Raw genomic sequence first — 16,933 nt, 5'->3', positions numbered from 1 at the left:
TCCACGCAACTCTGAAAGGACAGATGTGTTCACCCCACAGAGACACTGAAAGGGCAGATGTGTTCACCCCACACAGACTCTGAAAGGGCAGATGTGTTCACTCCACACAGACACTGAAAGGGCAGATGTGTTCACCCCACACAGACACTGAAAGGGCAGATGTGTTCACCCCACACAGACACTACAAGGGCAGATGTGTTCACCCCACACAGACTCTGAAAGGGCAGATGTATTCACCCCACACAGACACTACAAGGGCAGATGTGTTCACTCCACACAGACACTGAAAGGGCAGATGTGTTCACCCCACACAGACACTGAAAGGGCAGATGTGTTCACCCCACACAGACACAACAAGGGCAGATGTGTTCACCCCACACAGACACTGAAAGGGCAGATGTGTTCACCCCACACAGACACTACAAGGGCAGATGTGTTCACCCCACACAGACTCTGAAAGAGCAGATGTATTCACCCCACACAGACTCTGAAAGGGCAAATTTGTGCACCCCACACAGACTCTGAAAGGGCAGATATATTCACCCCACACAGACACTACAAGGGCAGAGGTGTTCACCCTACACAGACTCTGAAAGGGCAGATGTGTGCACCCCACGCAGTCTCTAGAAGGGCAGATGTGTTCACTCCACACAGACTCTGAAAGGGCAGATGTGTTTACCCCACATAGACTCGGAAAGGGCAGATGTGTTCACTCCACACAGACTCTGAAAGGGCAGATGTGTTCACCCCACAGAGACTCTGAAAGGGCAGATGTGTTCACCCCACACAGACTCTGAAAGGGCAGATGTGTTCACTCCACAGAGGTTCTGAAAGAGCAGATGTGTTCACTCCACACAGACTCTGAAAGGGCAGATGTGTTCACTCCACAGAGATTCTGAAAGGGCAGATGTGTTCACCCCACACAGACTCTGAAAGGGCAGATGTGTTCACTCCACACAGACACTACAAGGGCAGATGTGTTCACTCCACGCAAACTCTGAAAGGGCAGATGTGTTCACCCCACACAGACACTGAAAGGGCAGATGTGTTCACTCCACACAGACTCTGAAAGGGCAGATGTGTTCACCCCACACAGACTCTGAAAGGGCAGATGTGTTCACCCCACAGAGACACTGAAAGGGCAGATGTGTTCACCCCACAGAGACACTGAAAGGGCAGATGTGTTCACTCCACACAGACTCTGAAAGGGCAGATGTGTTCACTCCACACAGACACTACAAGGGCAGATGTGTTCACTCCACACAGACTCTGAAAGGGCAGATGTGTTCACTCCACACAGACTCTGAAAGGGCAGATGTGTTCACCCCACAGAGACTCTGAAAGGGCAGATGTGTTCACCCCACAGAGACTCTGAAAGGGCAGATGTGTTCACTCCACACAGACACTACAAGGGCAGATGTGTTCACTCCACACAGACACTACAAGGGCAGATGTGTTCACCCCACAGAGACACTGAAAGGGCAGATGTGTTCACACCACACAGACACTGAAAGGGCAGATGTGTTCACCCCACACAGACACTGAAAGGGCAGATGTGTTCACCCCACACAGACTCTGAAAGGGCAGATGTGTTCACCCCACACACACTCTGAAAGGGCAGATGTGTTCACCCCACAGAGACACTGAAAGGGCAGATGTGTTCACCCCACACAGACTCTGAAAGGGCAGATGTGTTCACCCCACAGAGACACTGAAAGGGCAGATGTGTTCACCCCACACACACTCTGAAAGGGCAGATGTGTTCACTCCACACAGACACTACAAGGGCAGATGTGTTCACCCCACACAGACACTGAAAGGGCAGATGTGTTCACCCCACACAGACACTGAAAGGGCAGATGTGTTCACCCCACACAGACTCTGAAAGGGCAGATGTGTTCACGCCACTCAGACTCTGAAAGGGCAGATGTGTTCACTCCACACACTCTGAAAGGGCAGATGTATTCACCCCACAGAGACTCTGAAAGGGCAGATGTGTTCACTCCACACAGACACTGAAAGGGCAGATGTGTTCACCCCACAGAGACTCTGAAAGGGCAGATGTATTCACCCCACAGAGATTCTGAAAGGGCAGATGTGTTCACCCCACACTGACCTTTCTACCGTCCCCTCACTCACTGAGGCTGGTTAATGTTACCGGGAACCCCGTCTCCAGCGGTCTGTTGTTATGGAAATACAGTAACCTTTTCTGTTTGCTTCTTGCAGAGAGTCTTTGTTGTCCCAGCAACACGGAAGCAGAGAAAGATCCCATTCTCTCGGGTCAATCACAACAAATACATGGTAACAGACAAGGTGGCCTATATCGGTGAGTTCCCGGCTGATTTGATTGCAAACTGTCAATGCTTTGGATGGCAGAATTGATGGTCCTGCCGCCAAGTTTGCGGATGATACAAAGATGGGTGCTGAGGAAGCAGAGAAGCTGCAGAAAGACAGGTGGATTACAAGAATGGGCAAAGAAGTGGCAGATGGAACAGAGTGTTGGGAAATGTTTGGTCATGCACTTTTGTACAGGAAATTAAAATACAGGTTGCTTTGCTAACAGGGCAGAAAATTCAAACATCCGAGGTGCGAATGGAGTCTTCGTGCACAATTCTGTAAAGTTTCACTTGTAGGTTGAATCAGTGGTGAGGAAGGCAAATGCAATTTTAGCAAACAGATACCCAGACTATTCCTCTTCCCACCCTGTCTCTTGCAAAAAGGCCCTTCTCACAATTCCTCCGTCTCTGCTGCATCTGCTCTCAGGATGAGGCTTTTCTTTCCAGGACGAAGGAGATGTCTTCCTTTTTTAAACAAAGGGGCTTCCCTTCGTCCACCATCAACTCTGCTCTCAAACGCATCTCTCCCATTTCCCGCACATCTGCCCTCACACCATCCACCTGCCACCCCACTCGGGATAGGGTTCCCCTTGTCCTTACCTACCACCCCACCAGCCTCCAGGTCCAACATATAATTCTCCGTAACTTCCGCCACCTCCAACGGGATCCCACTACCAAACACATTTTTCCCTCCCCCTCCTTTCTGCTTTTCACAGGGATCGCTCCCTACGCGACTCCCTTGTCCACTCTTCCCCCCCATCCCTTCCCACCGATCTCCCTCCTGGCACTTATCCTTGTAAACGGAACAAGTGCTACACCTGCCCTTACACTTCCTCCCTTACACTTCCTCCCTTACACTTCCTCCCTCACCACCATTCAGGGCCCCAGACAGTCCTTCCAGGTGAGGCGACACTTCACCTGTGAGTCGGCTGGTGTGGTATACTGCGTCCGGTGCTCCCGGTGTGGCCTTTTATATATTGGTGAGACCCGACGCAGACTGGGAGACCGTTTCGCTGAACACCTACGCTCGGTCCGCCAGAGAAAGTAGGATCTCCCAGTGGCCACACATTTTAATTCCATGTCCCATTCCCATTCTGATATGTCTACCCATGGCCTCCTCTACTGTCAAAATGAATCCAAACTCAGGTTGGAGGAACAACACCTTATATACCGGCTGGGTAGCCTCCAACCTGATGGCATGAACATTGACTTCTCTAACTTCCGTTAATGCCCCTCCTCCCCTTCTTACCCCATCCCTGACATATTTAGTTGTTTGCCTGTTCTCCATCTCCCTCTGGTGCTCCCCCTCCCTTCTTTCTCCTGAGACCTCCTGTCCCATGATCCTTTCCCTCCTCCAGCTCTGTATCACTTTCGCCAATCACCTTTCCAGCTCTTGGCTTCATCCCACCCCCTCCGGCCTTCTATCATTTCACATTTCCCCCTCCCCCCACTACTTTCAAATCTCTTACTATCTTTCCTTTCGGTTAGTCCTGACGAAGGTTCTCGGCCCGAAACGTCGACAGTGCTTCTCCCTATAGATGCTGCCTGGCCTGCTGTGTTCCACCAGATTTTTGTGTGTGTTGCTTGAATTTCCAGCATCTGCAGATTTCCTCGTGTTTGCAATGTTAGCATCAATTTTGAGAGGATTAGAATATAAAAGCAAGGATGTAATGCCAAGACTTTAGAAAGAACTGGCGAGGCCTCACTTGAATTGAATTGACTTTATTTCAAGTCAAGTCAAATCACTTTTTTTGTCATTTCGACCGTAACTGCTGGTACAGTACATAGTAAAAATGAGACAACGTTTTTCAGGACCATGGTGTACAAGTACAAAAACTAGACTGAACTACGTAATAAAAAAAACACAGAGAAAGCTACACTAGACTACAGACCTACCCAGGTCTGCATAAAGTGCACAAAACAGTGCAGGCATTACAATAAATAATAAGCAGGACAGTAGGGCAAGGTGTCAGTCCAGGCTCTGGGTATTGAGGAGTCTGATAGCTTGGGGGAAGAAACTGTTACACAGTCTGGTCTTGAGAGCCCGAATGCTTTGGAGCCTTTTTCCCAGACGGCAGGAGGGAGAAGAGTTTGTATGAGGGGTGCTTGGGGTCCTACATAATGCTGTTTCCTTTGCGGATGCAGCGTGTAGTGTAAATGTCCGTGATGGCAGGAAGAGAGACCCCGATGATCTTCTCAGCTGACCTCACTATCCACTGCAGTGTCTTGCGATCCAAGATGGTGCAATTTCTGAACCAGGCAGTGATGCAGCTGCTCAGGACGCTCTCAATACAGCCCCTGTAGAATGTGATGAGGATGGTGGGGTGGGAGATGGACTTTCCTCAGCCTTCGCAGAAAGTAGAGATGCTGCTGGGCTTTCTTTGCTATGGAGCTGATGTTGAGGGACCAGGTGAGATTCTCCGCCAGATGGACACCAAGAAATTTGGTGCTCTTTATGCTCTCTACCGAGGAGCCATCGATATTCAGTGGAGAGTTGTCGCTCCGTTCCCTCCTGAAGTCAACAACCATCTCTTTTGTTCACATTCAGAGACAGGTTGTTGGCTCTGCACCAGTCCGTTAGCCGCTGCACCTTCTCTCTGTAAGCTGACTCGTTGTTCTTGCTGATGAAACCCACCACAGTCGTGTCATCGGTGAACTTGATGATATGATTCGAGCTGTGTGTTGCAGCACTGTCGTGGGTCAGCAGAGTGAACAGCAGTGGACTGAGCACACAGCCCTGGGGGAGCCCCCATGCTCAGTGTGATGGTGTTGGAGATGCTGCTCCCGATCCGGACTGACTGAGGTCTCCCAGTCAGGAAGTCTAGGATCCAGTTGCAGAGGGAGGTGTTCAGGCCCAGTAGGCTCAGCTTTCCAATCAGTTTCTGAGGGATGACTGTGTTGAATGCTGAACTGAAGTCTATGAACAGCATCCGAATGTGTGTGTCTATTTTGTCCAGGTGGAGGGTGATGGCAATGGCGTCATCTGTTGAGTGTTTGGGATGGATGTATTTCTTACATCCTTCACATACATGAGTAAAAATACATGAGTGTGAATCAATCAGTCTAATGGCCTGGTGGAAGAAGCCGTCCCGGAGCCTGTTGGTTCTGGCTTTTATGCTGCGGTACAGTTTCCCAGATGGTGGCAGCTGGAACAGTTTGTTGTTGGGGTGACTTGGCTCCCAAATGATCCTTCGGGCCCCTTTTTTCACACCTGTCTTTGTAAATGCCCTGAATAGTGGGAAGTTCACATCTACAGATGTGCTGGGCTATCCGCACCACTCTCTGCAGAGTCCTGCGATTGAGGGAAGTACAGTTCCCATACCAGGCAGTGATGCAGCCAGTCAGGATGCTCTCAATTGTGCCCCTGTAGAAAGTCCTTAGGATCTGGGGACTCATACCAAACTTCAACTGTCTGAGGTGAAAGAGGCGCTGTTGTGTTTTTTTCACCGAACAGCTGGTATGCACAGACCACGAGGTCCTCGGTGATGTTTCTGCTGAGCTGTTCACTCTCTCAGCCCCAGATCCATTGATGTCAATGGGGGTGAGCCTGTCTCCATTCCTCCCGTAGTCCACAACCTTTGTTTTTGCAACATTGAGGGAGAGGTTGTCCCTCAGAAACTGATTGGAAAGCTGAGCCTACTGGGCCTGAACACCTCCCTCTGCAACTGGATCCTTGTTTTCTTGATATTATTTGAGGTGAGGCCAATCAATGTAGTAGTGTTGTCAGCAAATTTAATTAGCAGCTTGGAGCTGTGGGTGGAGCTCGGATTGTTGTGGGCCCCTTGTCTAAGAAAGGATGGGCTGACATTGGAGAGAGAGCAGTGGAGAAGGATTCCAGGAATGAAAGGGTTATTGTTTGAGGAGCGTTTGATGGCTCTGGGCCTGTACTTTCTGGAATTCAGAAGAGTGAGAGGGAGATCTCATTGAAACCTACCAAGTGTTGAAAGGTTGTGGAGAGGATGTTTCCTGCAGCGGGGTAGTCTTGGACCAGAGGGCACTGTCTCACAATTGAAGGGCATCCATTTAGAATGGAGATGTGGAAGAATTTCTTTAGCCAGAGAATGGTGAATCTGTGGAATTCATTGCCACAGGCAGCTGTGGTGGGCAGGACATTGGTTGTATTTAAGGTTCTTGATTAGTCGGGGTCTGAAAGGTCATGGGGAGAAGGCAGCAGAATGGGATTGAGAGGAAAATGGATTTTTGATGGGCTGAATGGCCTAATTCTGCCCCTGTATTTCATAGTCTTACGGTCTTGGATCAGTTCAAGAACCGGGTGGTTGTCAGAAAGTAGCTGCTCTGGATTTTGGTGTCTGGAGGCTTGGCAGCAGTGGCAGAGCCAGGTAGTGGGCGTCCTTGATAGATACAACCTTTCTGAGGCAGTGCATCAGCTGCAATTGCCCTCGTGCCCTTCAAATCGCAAGCGTGTGACACGGGTCCTGATGCAACGTGGACCTGGGCCGTTGGAAGGCCGATGTACGGACCCCTCAGGAGACTGGTCAGTGATGTCACTGAGTGTTGGGGGCAAAGGTTACAGGAGACTGTGAGGGGGGGGGGGGGTGGTCAATCACTACATGATAAACGTTTTTCAGTCTTTACCAGATAAGGACTCTGTAGATGCTGGAAATCCAGAGATACACACACAGGCTGCCGGAGGACCTCAGCAGGTCAGGCAGCATCTATGGAGGGGGATTAAAAAATTATGTTTTGGGCCAAGACCCTCTTCAGGACTGGATAGTGTCTCTTCAGCAGTGAGGTTTGGGAATGGTAACAGGGTTGGATTGTAGTTCCATCACAGGCCTTTGCTAATCCCAGTGTTTGCTCTGCATTTCAGGGACATCCAATTGGTCTGGTGACTACTTTGAGAACACGGCGGGAGTGGGGCTGGTGGTAAACCAGTCCGACTCAAGGGGACAGTCCTCAGCTCCCACAGTCGCTCAGCAGCTGCGAGAGGTGTTTGAGCGGGACTGGAACTCAACGTACAGCAAGGTTATGGACTCTGTGAACAAGTGGTTCAGAATCTGCAAATATCTCTAAGTGCAGCCAAGCTTGGGGCTGGAATATTACCCAGTACAGCCCTGGACAGAGTTCAGGGATTTCCAGTGGTGTGAATTTGTTCCTGGATGTGGCTATTGAATTTCCATTGAGGGTTCTCCTGATGACTGTGGCAGAAAACGCAGGCAATTCCCAATCCCTGTCCTCCAGGTTGTCTGCACTAAATGATCTGAGAGATCCTGGGGAAAATGTGACATGTTTGTTCCTCTGAAAATTGCACCCATTGATGGGGCGGTGCTGGTTTATTGTGGTGGCCCAGACCACACTGCTGTGATACCCCGCTGTAGCCAGCACTGCGGTGCTGTGGGCAGACAACTACCCTGCTCATACTTTAGCCATCTCACGCCACTGCGGTTGCTGTCCAGAGCTGCTGAAGGTGGGGCGCGGGCAGCGCAGTTCCCTGACGACACGGAAACTCAGCGGAGAAATGCACAACTGGGTGCTACAGTAGCTTGGCAGCTTAGGAAGCAGGGTGCATAGTTCAACCCCAGTCTGCTCTGTAAGGAGGACATCCTCTCCATGGAGTGGATGGGCTTTCTCCTGCTGCACCCGTTTCCTCCCACAATCCAAAGATGTACTGATCAGCAATTGTAAACTGTCACATGTTTTGTTTAGGGTTAAATTGGGAGTTGTCAGTATCGCTCACTTCTGAAGGGCCGAAACCAAGATGTATTGCCAAATCAATAAATAAATACCACACCGGACTGGCGTCAATCTCAACTGGTTGTAAGTGTGAAGATTTTACCACGTGGTGCAGTATTGGACCCGAACTGCTGTGTTCTGGACCCACTATACAAACAGCAGAGATGCACACAGCATTGGGACTGGGTGGGGAAGGGTACATTAGATTCTGTGATGGTACACTGAGGAGAGACTGGGTGACGCAGGGTTCGATGTGTGTGTGTGTGGACTGGGTGACGGAGGGTTCAGTTTCTGTGTGTGTGTGGAGACTGGGTGACGGAGGGTTCGGTGTGTCTGTGTGTGTCTGTGTGTGTGTGTGGACTGGGTGACGGAGGGTTCAGTTTCTGTGTGTGGAGACTGGGTGACGGAGGGTTCGGTGTGTGTGTGGAGACTGGGTGACGGAGGGTTCGGTGTGTCTGTGTGTGTGTGTGTGTGTGTGTGTGGACTGGGTGACGGAGGGTTCAGTTTCTGTGTGTGGAGACTGGGTGACGGAAGGTTCGGTGTGTGTGGGGAGACTGGGTGACAAAGGGTTCGGTGTGTGTGTGGAGACTGGATGACGGAGGGTTCGGTGTGTGTGGGGAGACTGGGTGACAAAGGGTTCGGTGTGTGTGTGGAGTCTGGGTGACGGAGGGTTTGGTGTGTGTGGGGAGACTGGGTGACGGAGGGTTCAGTTTCTGTGTGTGTGTGGAGACTGGGTGACGAAGGGTTCGGTGTGTGTGTGTGTGTGTGGAGACTGGGTGACGGAGGGTTCGGTGTGTGTGGGGAGACTGGGGAACGGAGGGTTCAGTTTCTGTGTGTGTGTGGAGACTGGGTGACGGAGGGTTCGGTGTGTGTGGGGAGACTGGGGAACGGAGGGTTCAGTTTCTGTGTGTGTATGGAGACTGTGTGACGGAGGGTTCGGTGTGTGTGGACACTGGGTGACGGAGGGTTCGGTGTGTGTGTGTGTGTGTGTGTGTGGAGACTGGGTGATGGAGGGTTCGGTGTGTGTGTGTGTGGAGACTGGGTGACGGAGGTTTCGGTGTGTGTGTGTGTGGAGACTGGGTGACGGAGGTTTCGGGGTGTGTGTGTGTGTGGAGACTGGGTGACGGAGGGTTCGGTGTGTGTGTGGAGACTGGGTGACGGAGGGTTCGGTGTGTGTGTGTGTGTGGAGACTGGGTGACGGAGGGTTCGGTGTGTGTGGAGACTGGGTGACGGAGGGTTCGGAGTGTGTGTGTGTGTGGAAACTGGGTGACGGAGGGTTCGGTGTGTGTGTGTGTGTGGAGACTGGGTGACGGAGGGTTCGGTGTGTGTGTGTGGACACTGGGGACCGAAGGTTCGGTGTGTGTGTGTGGAGACTGGGTGACGGAGGGTTCGGTGTGTGTGGAGACTGGGTGACGGAGGGTTCGGTGTGTGTGGGGAGACTGGGTGACGGAGGGTTCGGTGTGTGTGGAGACTGGGTGACGGTTCAGTTTCTGTGTCTGTGTGGAGACTGGGTGACGAAGGGTTCGGTGTGTGTGTGTGTGTGTGTGGAGACTGGGTGACGGAGGTTTCGGTGTGTGTGTGGACACTGGGGACCGAAGGTTCGGTGTGTGTGTGTGTGGAGACTGGGTGACGGAGGGTTCGGTGTGTGTGGAGACAGGGTGACGGAGGGTTCAGTGTGTGTGTGTGTGTGTGTGGAAACTGGGTGACGGAGGGTTCGGTGTGAGTGTGTGTGTGGAGACTGGGTGACAGAGGGTTCGGTGTGTGTGTGTGTGTGGAGACTGGGTGACGGAGGGTTCGGTGTGTGTGTGTGTGTGGAGACTGGGTGACGGAGGGTTCGGTGTGTGTGTGTGTGGAGACTGGGTGACGGAGGGTTTGGTGTGGGTGTGTGTGTGTGGAGACTGGGTGACGGAGGGTTCGGTGTGTGTGTGTGTGGAGACTGGGTGACGGAGGGTTTGGTGTGTGTGTGTGTGTGTGGAGACTGGGTGACGGAGGGTTCGGTGTGTGTGTGTGTTTCGAGACGGTGACGGAAGGTTTGGTGTGTGTGGAGACGGGGTGACGGAGGGTTCGGTGTGTGTGGAGACTGGGTGACGGAGGGTTCGGTGTGTGTGTGTGTGGACACTGGGTGACGGAGGGTTCGGTGTGTGTGTGTGTTTCGAGACGGTGACGGAAGGTTTGGTGTGTGTGGAGACGGGGTGACGGAGGGTTCAGTGTGTGTGTGTGTGGAATCTGGGTGACGGAGGGTTCGGTGTGTGTGTCTGTGTGTGGAGACTGGGTGACGGAGGGTTCGGTGAGTGTGGGGAGACTGGGTGACGGAGGGTTCGGTGTGTGTGTGGAGACTGGGTGACGGAGGGTTTGGTGTGTGTGAGTGTGTGTGTGTGGAGACTGGGTGACGGAGGGTTTGGTGTGTGTGTGTGTGTGGAGACTGGGTGACGGAGGGTTCGGTGTGTGTGTGTGGAGACTGGGTGACGGAGGGTTCGGTGTGAGTGTGTGGAGACTGGGTGATGGAGGGTTCGGTGTGTGTGGAGACTGGGTGATGGAGGGTTCGGTGTGAGTGTGTGGAGACTGGGTGACGGAGGGTTCGGTGTGAGTGTGTGGAGACTGGGTGATGGAGGGTTCGGTGTGTGTGGAGACTGGGTGATGGAGGGTTCGGTGTGAGTGTGTGGAGACTGGGTGACGGAGGGTTCGGTGTGTGTGTGTGTGTGGAGACTGGGTGACGGAGGGTTCGGTGAGTGTGGGGAGACTGGGTGACGGAGGGTTCAGTGAGTGTGGGGAGACTGGGTGACGGCGGGTTCGGTGAGTGTGGGGAGACTGGGTGACGGAGGGTTCGGTGTGTGTGTGGAGACTGGGTGACGGAGGGTTTGGTGTGTGTGAGTGTGTGTGTGTGGAGACTGGGTGACGGAGGGTTTGGTGTGTGTGTGTGTGTGGAGACTGGGTGACGGAGGGTTCGGTGTGTGTGTGTGGAGACTGGGTGACGGAGGGTTCGGTGTGAGTGTGTGGAGACTGGGTGATGGAGGGTTCGGTGTGTGTGGAGACTGGGTGATGGAGGGTTCGGTGTGAGTGTGTGGAGACTGGGTGACGGAGGGTTCGGTGTGTGTGTGTGTGTGGAGACTGGGTGACGGAGGGTTCGGTGAGTGTGGGGAGACTGGGTGACGGAGGGTTCAGTGAGTGTGGGGAGACTGGGTGACGGCGGGTTCGGTGTGTGTGGACACTGGGTGACGGAGGGTTGGGTGTGTGTGTGTGTGTGGTGACTGGGTGACGGAGGGTTCGGTGAGTGTGGGGAGACTGGGTGACGGAGGGTTCAGTTTCTGTGTGTGTGTGGAGACTGGGTGACGGAGGGTTCAGTTTCTGTGTGTGTGGAGACTGGGTGATGGAAGGTTCGGGGTGTGTGTGTATGGAGACTGTGTGACGGAGGGTTCGGTATGTGTATGGAGACTGTGTGACGGAGGGTTCGGTGTGTGTGTGTGTGTGTGTGTGTGGAGACTGGGTGACGGAGGGTTCGGTGTGAGTGTGTGGAGACTGGGTGACGGAGGGTTCGGTGAGTGTGGGGAGACTGGGTGACGGAGGGTTCAGTGAGTGTGGGGAGACTGGGTGACGGCGGGTTCGGTGAGTGTGGGGAGACTGGGTGACGGAGGGTTCAGTTTCTGTGTGTGTGGACACTGGGTGACGGAGGGTTCGCTGTGTGTGTGTGGAGACTGGGTGACGGAGGGTTCGGTGTGTGTGTGTGTGTGTGTGTGTGGAGACTGGGTGACGGAGGGTTCAGTGTGTGTGTGTGTGTGTGTGTGGAGACTGGGTGACGGAGGGTTGGGTGTGTGTGTGTGTGTGGTGACTGGGTGACGGAGGGTTCGGTGAGTGTGGGGAGACTGGGTGACGGAGGGTTCAGTTTCTGTGTGTGTGGACACTGGGTGACGGAGGGTTCGCTGTGTGTGTGTGGAGACTGGGTGACGGAGGGTTCGGTGTGTGTGTGTGTGTGTGTGTGTGTGTGTGTGTGTGTGTGTGTGTGGAGACTGGGTGACGGAGGGTTCAGTGTGTGTGTGTGTGTGTGTGTGGAGACTGGGTGACGGAGGGTTCGGTGTGTGTGTGGAGACTGGGTGACGGAGGGTTCGGAGTGTGTGTGTGTGTGGAGACTGGGTGATGGAGGGTTCGGTGTGTGTGGAGACAGGGTGACGGAGGGTTCAGTGTGTGTGTGTGTGTGTGTGGAAACTGGGTGACGGAGGGTTCGGTGTGTGTGTGTGTGTGGAGACTGGGTGACGGAGGGTTCGGTGTGTGTGTGTGGACACTGGGGACCGAAGGTTCGGTGTGTGTGTGTGGAGACTGGGTGACGGAGGGTTCGGTGTGTGTGGAGACTGGGTGACGGAGGGTTCGGTGTGTGTGGGGAGACGGGGAGACTGGGTGACGGTTCAGTTTCTGTGTGTGTGTGGAGACTGGGTGACGAAGTGTTCGGTGTGTGTGTGTGTGTGTGGAGACTGGGTGACGGAGGTTTCGGGGTGTGTGTGTGTGTGGAGACTGGGTGACGGAGGTTTCGGTGTGTGTGTGGACACTGGGGACCGAAGGTTCGGTGTGTGTGTGTGGAGACTGGGTGACGGAGGGTTCGGTGTGTGTGGAGACTGGGTGACGGAGGTTTCGGTGTGTGTGTGTGTGGAGACTGGGTGACGGAGGTTTCGGGGTGTGTGTGTGTGTGGAGACTGGGTGACGGAGGGTTCGGTGTGTGTGTGGAGACTGGGTGACGGAGGGTTCGGTGTGTGTGTGTGTGTGTGGAGACTGGGTGACGGAGGGTTCGGAGTGTGTGTGTGTGGAGACTGGGTGACGAAGGGTTCGGTGTGTGTGTGTGGACACTGGGGACCGAAGGTTCGGTGTGTGTGTGTGGAGACTGGGTGATGGAGGGTTCGGTGTGTGTGGAGACAGGGTGACGGAGGGTTCAGTGTGTGTGTGTGTGTGTGTGGAAACTGGGTGACGGAGGGTTCGGTGTGTGTGTGTGTGTGGAGACTGGGTGACGGAGGGTTCGGTGTGTGTGTGTGGACACTGGGGACCGAAGGTTCGGTGTGTGTGTGTGGAGACTGGGTGACGGAGGGTTCGGTGTGTGTGGAGACTGGGTGACGGAGGGTTCGGTGTGTGTGGGGAGACTGGGTGACGGTTCAGTTTCTGTGTCTGTGTGGAGACTGGGTGACGAAGGGTTCGGTGTGTGTGTGTGTGTGTGGAGACTGGGTGACGGAGGGTTCGGTGTGTGTGTGTGTGGAGACTGGGTGACGGAGGGTTTGGTGTGGGTGTGTGTGTGTGGAGACTGGGTGACGGAGGGTTCGGTGTGTGTGTGTGTTTCGAGACGGTGACGGAAGGTTTGGTGTGTGTGGAGACGGGGTGACGGAGGGTTCAGTGAGTGTGTGTGTGGAATCTGGGTGACGGAGGGTTCGGTGTGTGTGTGGAGACTGGGTGACGGAGGGTTTGGTGTGTGTGTGGAGACTGGGTGACGGAGGGTTTGGTGTGTGTGAGTGTGTGTGTGTGGAGACTGGGTGACGGAGGGTTTGGTGTGTGTGTGTGTGTGTGGAGACTGGGTGACGGAGGGTTCGGTGTGTCTGTGTGTGTGTGTGGACTGGGTGACGGAGGGTTCGGTGTGTGTGTGTGTGGGGAGTCTGGGTGACAGAGGGTTCGGTGTGTGTGGAGACTGTGTGACGGAGGGTTCGGTGTGAGTGTGTGTGTGGACTGGGTGACGGAGGGTTCGGTGTGTGTGTGTGTGTGGAGACTGGGTGACGGAGGGTTCGGTGTGAGTGTGTGGAGACTGGGTGACGGAGGGTTCGGTGAGTGTGGGGAGACTGGGTGACGGAGGGTTCGTTGAGTGTGGGGAGACTGGGTGACGGAGGGTTCGGTGTGTGTGGACACTGGGTGACGGAGGGTTGGGTGTGTGTGTGTGTGTGGTGACTGGGTGACGGAGGGTTCGGTGAGTGTGGGGAGACTGGGTGACGGAGGGTTCAGTTTCTGTGTGTGTGGAGACTAGGTGACGGAGGGTTCGGTGTGTGTGTGGAGACTGGGTGACGGAGGGTTCGGTGAGTGTGGGGAGACTGGGTGACGGAGGGTTCAGTTTCTGTGTGTGTGGAGACTAGGTGACGGAGGGTTCGGTGTGTGTGGGGAGACTGGGTGACGGAGGGTTCGGTGTGTGTGTGGAGACTGGGTGACGGAGGGTTCGGTGTGTGTGTGGAGACTGGGTGACGGAGGGTTCAGTGTGTCTGTGTGTGTGTGTGGACTGGGTGACGGAGGGTTCAGTTTCTGTGTGTGTGGAGACTGGGTGACGGAGGGTTCGGTGTGTGTGTGGAGACTAGGTGACGGAGGGTTCGGTGTGTGTGTGGAGACTAGGTGACGGAGGGTTCGGTGTGTGTGTGGAGACTAGGTGACGGAGGGTTCGGTGTGTGTGTGGAGACTAGGTGACGGAGGGTTCGGTGTGTGTGGAGACTGGGTGACGGAGGTTTCGGGGTGTGTGTGTGTGTGGAGACTGGGTGACGGAGGGTTTGGTGTGTGTGAGTGTGTGTGTGTGGAGACTGGGTGACGGAGGGTTTGGTGTGTGTGTGTGTGTGTGGAGACTGGGTGACGGAGGGTTCGGTGTGTGTGTGTGTGTGGAGACTGGGTGACGGAGGGTTCGGTGTGAGTGTGTGGAGACTGGGTGACGGAGGGTTCGGTGTGTGTGTGTGTGTGGAGACTGGGTGACGGAGGGTTCGGTGTGTGTGTGTGGAGACTGGGTGACGGAGGGTTCGGTGTGTTTGGAGACGGTGACGGAAGTTTTGGTGTGTGTGGAGACGGGGTGCCGGAGGGTTCGGTGTGTGTGGACACTGGGTGACGGAGGGTTCGCTGTGTGTGTGTGTGTGTGTGTGTGTGGAGACTGGGTGACGGAGGGTTCGGTGTGTGTGTGTGTGTGTGTGGAGACTGGGTGACGGAGGTTTCGGTGTGTGTGTGTGTGGAGACTGGGTGACGGAGGTTTCGGGGTGTGTGTGTGTGTGGAGACTGGGTGACGGAGGGTTCGGTGTGTGTGGAGACAGGGTGACGGAGGGTTCGGTGTGTGTGGGGAGACTGGGTGACGGTTCAGTTTCTGTGTCTGTGTGGAGACTGGGTGACGAAGGGTTCGGTGTGTGTGTGTGTGTGTGGAGACTGGGTGACGGAGGGTTTGGTGTGTGTGTGGAGACTGGGTGACGGAGGGTTTGGTGTGTGTGAGTGTGTGTGTGTGGAGACTGGGTGACGGAGGGTTCGGTGTGTGTGTGTGGAGACTGGGTGACGGAGGGTTCGGTGTGTGTGTGTGGAGACTGGGTGACGGAGGGTTCGGTGTGAGTGTGTGGAGACTGGGTGACGGAGGGTTCGGTGAGTGTGGGGAGACTGGGTGACGGAGGGTTCGTTGAGTGTGGGGAGACTGGGTGACGGAGGGTTCGGTGTGTGTGGACACTGGGTGACGGAGGGTTCGGTGAGTGTGGGGAGACTGGGTGACGGAGGGTTCAGTTTCTGTGTGTGTGTGGAGACTGGGTGACGGAGGGTTCGGTGTGTCTGTGTGTGTGTGTGGACTGGGTGACGGAAGGTTCAGTTTCTGTGTGTGTGGAGACTAAGTGACGGAGGGTTCGGTGTGTGTGTGGTGACTGGGTGACGGAGGGTTCGGTGAGTGTGGGGAGACTGGGTGACGGAGGGTTCAGTTTCTGTGTGTGTGTGGAGACTGGGTGACGGAGGGTTCAGTTTCTGTGTGTGTGTGGAGACTGGGTGACGGAGGGTTCGGTGTGAGTGTGTGTGTGTGTGGACTGGGTGACGGAGGGTTCAGTTTCTGTGTGTGTGGAGACTAGGTGACGGAGGGTTCGGTGTGTGTGTGGAGACTAGGTGACGGAGGGTTCGGTGTGTGTGTGGAGACTAGGTGACGGAGGGTTCGGTGTGTGTGAGTGTGTGTGTGTGTGTGTGTGTGTGTGTGTGGAGACTGGGTTACGGAGGGTTCGCTGTGTGTGTGGAGACTGGGTGACGGAGGGTTTGGTGTGTGTGAGTGTGTGTGTGTGGAGACTGGGTGACGGAGGGTTTGGTGTGAGTGTGTGTGTGTGGAGACTGGGTGACGGAGGGTTTGGTGTGTGTGTGTGTGTGTGGAGACTGGGTGACGGAGGGTTCGGTGTGTGTGTGTGGAGACTGGGTGACGGAGGGTTTGGTGTGTGTGTGTGTGTGTGGAGACTGGGTGACGGAGGGTTCGGTGTGTGTGTGGGGAGACTGGGTGACGGAGGGTTCGGTGTGTGTGTGTGGACTGGGTGACGGAGGGTTCGGTGTGTGTGTGTGTGTGTGGAGACTGGGTGACGGAGGTTTCGGGGTGTGTGTGTGTGTGGAGACTGGGTGACGGAGGGTTCGGTGTGTGTGTGTGGACTGGGTGACGGAGGGTTCGGTGTGTATGTGTGGAGACTGGGTGACGGAGGGTTCGGTGTGTGTGTGTGGAGACTGGGTGACGGAGGGTTCGGTGTGTGTGTGTGGAGACTGGGTGACGGAGGGTTCGGAGTGTGTGTGTGTGTGGAGACGGGGTGCCGGAGGGTTCGGTGTGTGTGGACACTGGGTGACGGAGGGTTCGCTGTGAGTGTGTGGAGACTGGTTGATGGAGGGTTCGGTGAGTGTGGGGAGACTGGGTGACGGAGGGTTCAGTGAGTGTGGGGAGACTGGGTGACGGAGGGTTCAGTGAGTGTGGGGAGACTGGGTGACGGCGGGTTCGGTGTGTGTGGGGAGACTGGGTGACGGAGGGTTCGGTGTGTGTGGGGAGACTGGGTGACGGAGGGTTCAGTTTCTGTGTGTGTGTGGACACTGGGTGACGGAGGGTTGGGTGAGTGTGGGGAGACTGGGTGACGGAGGGTTCAGTTTCTGTGTGTGTGTGGAGACTGGGTGACGGAGGGTTCGGTGAGTGTGGGGAGACTGGGTGACGG

The 16,933-nt window shown here is 54.9% G+C and overlaps 1 protein-coding gene across 4 annotated transcripts in view; it reads left to right on the top strand.

Moving 5' to 3' along the window:
• The window catches only part of pld3 (phospholipase D family, member 3), a 62,720-nt gene extending 54,612 nt beyond the window's left edge, over positions 1 to 8,108 (top strand). For all 4 annotated transcript variants that reach the window (XM_059951408.1, XM_059951407.1, XM_059951409.1 and 1 more), the window contains 2 exons: positions 2,227 to 2,326; positions 7,168 to 8,108. In XM_059951408.1, coding sequence (XP_059807391.1) covers positions 2,227 to 2,326; positions 7,168 to 7,370 — 303 coding nt within the window. In that variant the 3' untranslated portion in view covers positions 7,371 to 8,108. The remainder of the gene's footprint in view (positions 1 to 2,226; positions 2,327 to 7,167) is intronic.
• Positions 8,109 to 16,933: the final 8,825 nt, after the last annotated feature.

Source organism: Hypanus sabinus, chromosome 26, assembly GCF_030144855.1.
Source record: "Hypanus sabinus isolate sHypSab1 chromosome 26, sHypSab1.hap1, whole genome shotgun sequence".
In the NCBI taxonomy this organism is placed as follows: domain Eukaryota; kingdom Metazoa; phylum Chordata; class Chondrichthyes; order Myliobatiformes; family Dasyatidae; genus Hypanus; species Hypanus sabinus.
This window is presented reverse-complemented; position numbering and strand designations above follow the sequence as displayed.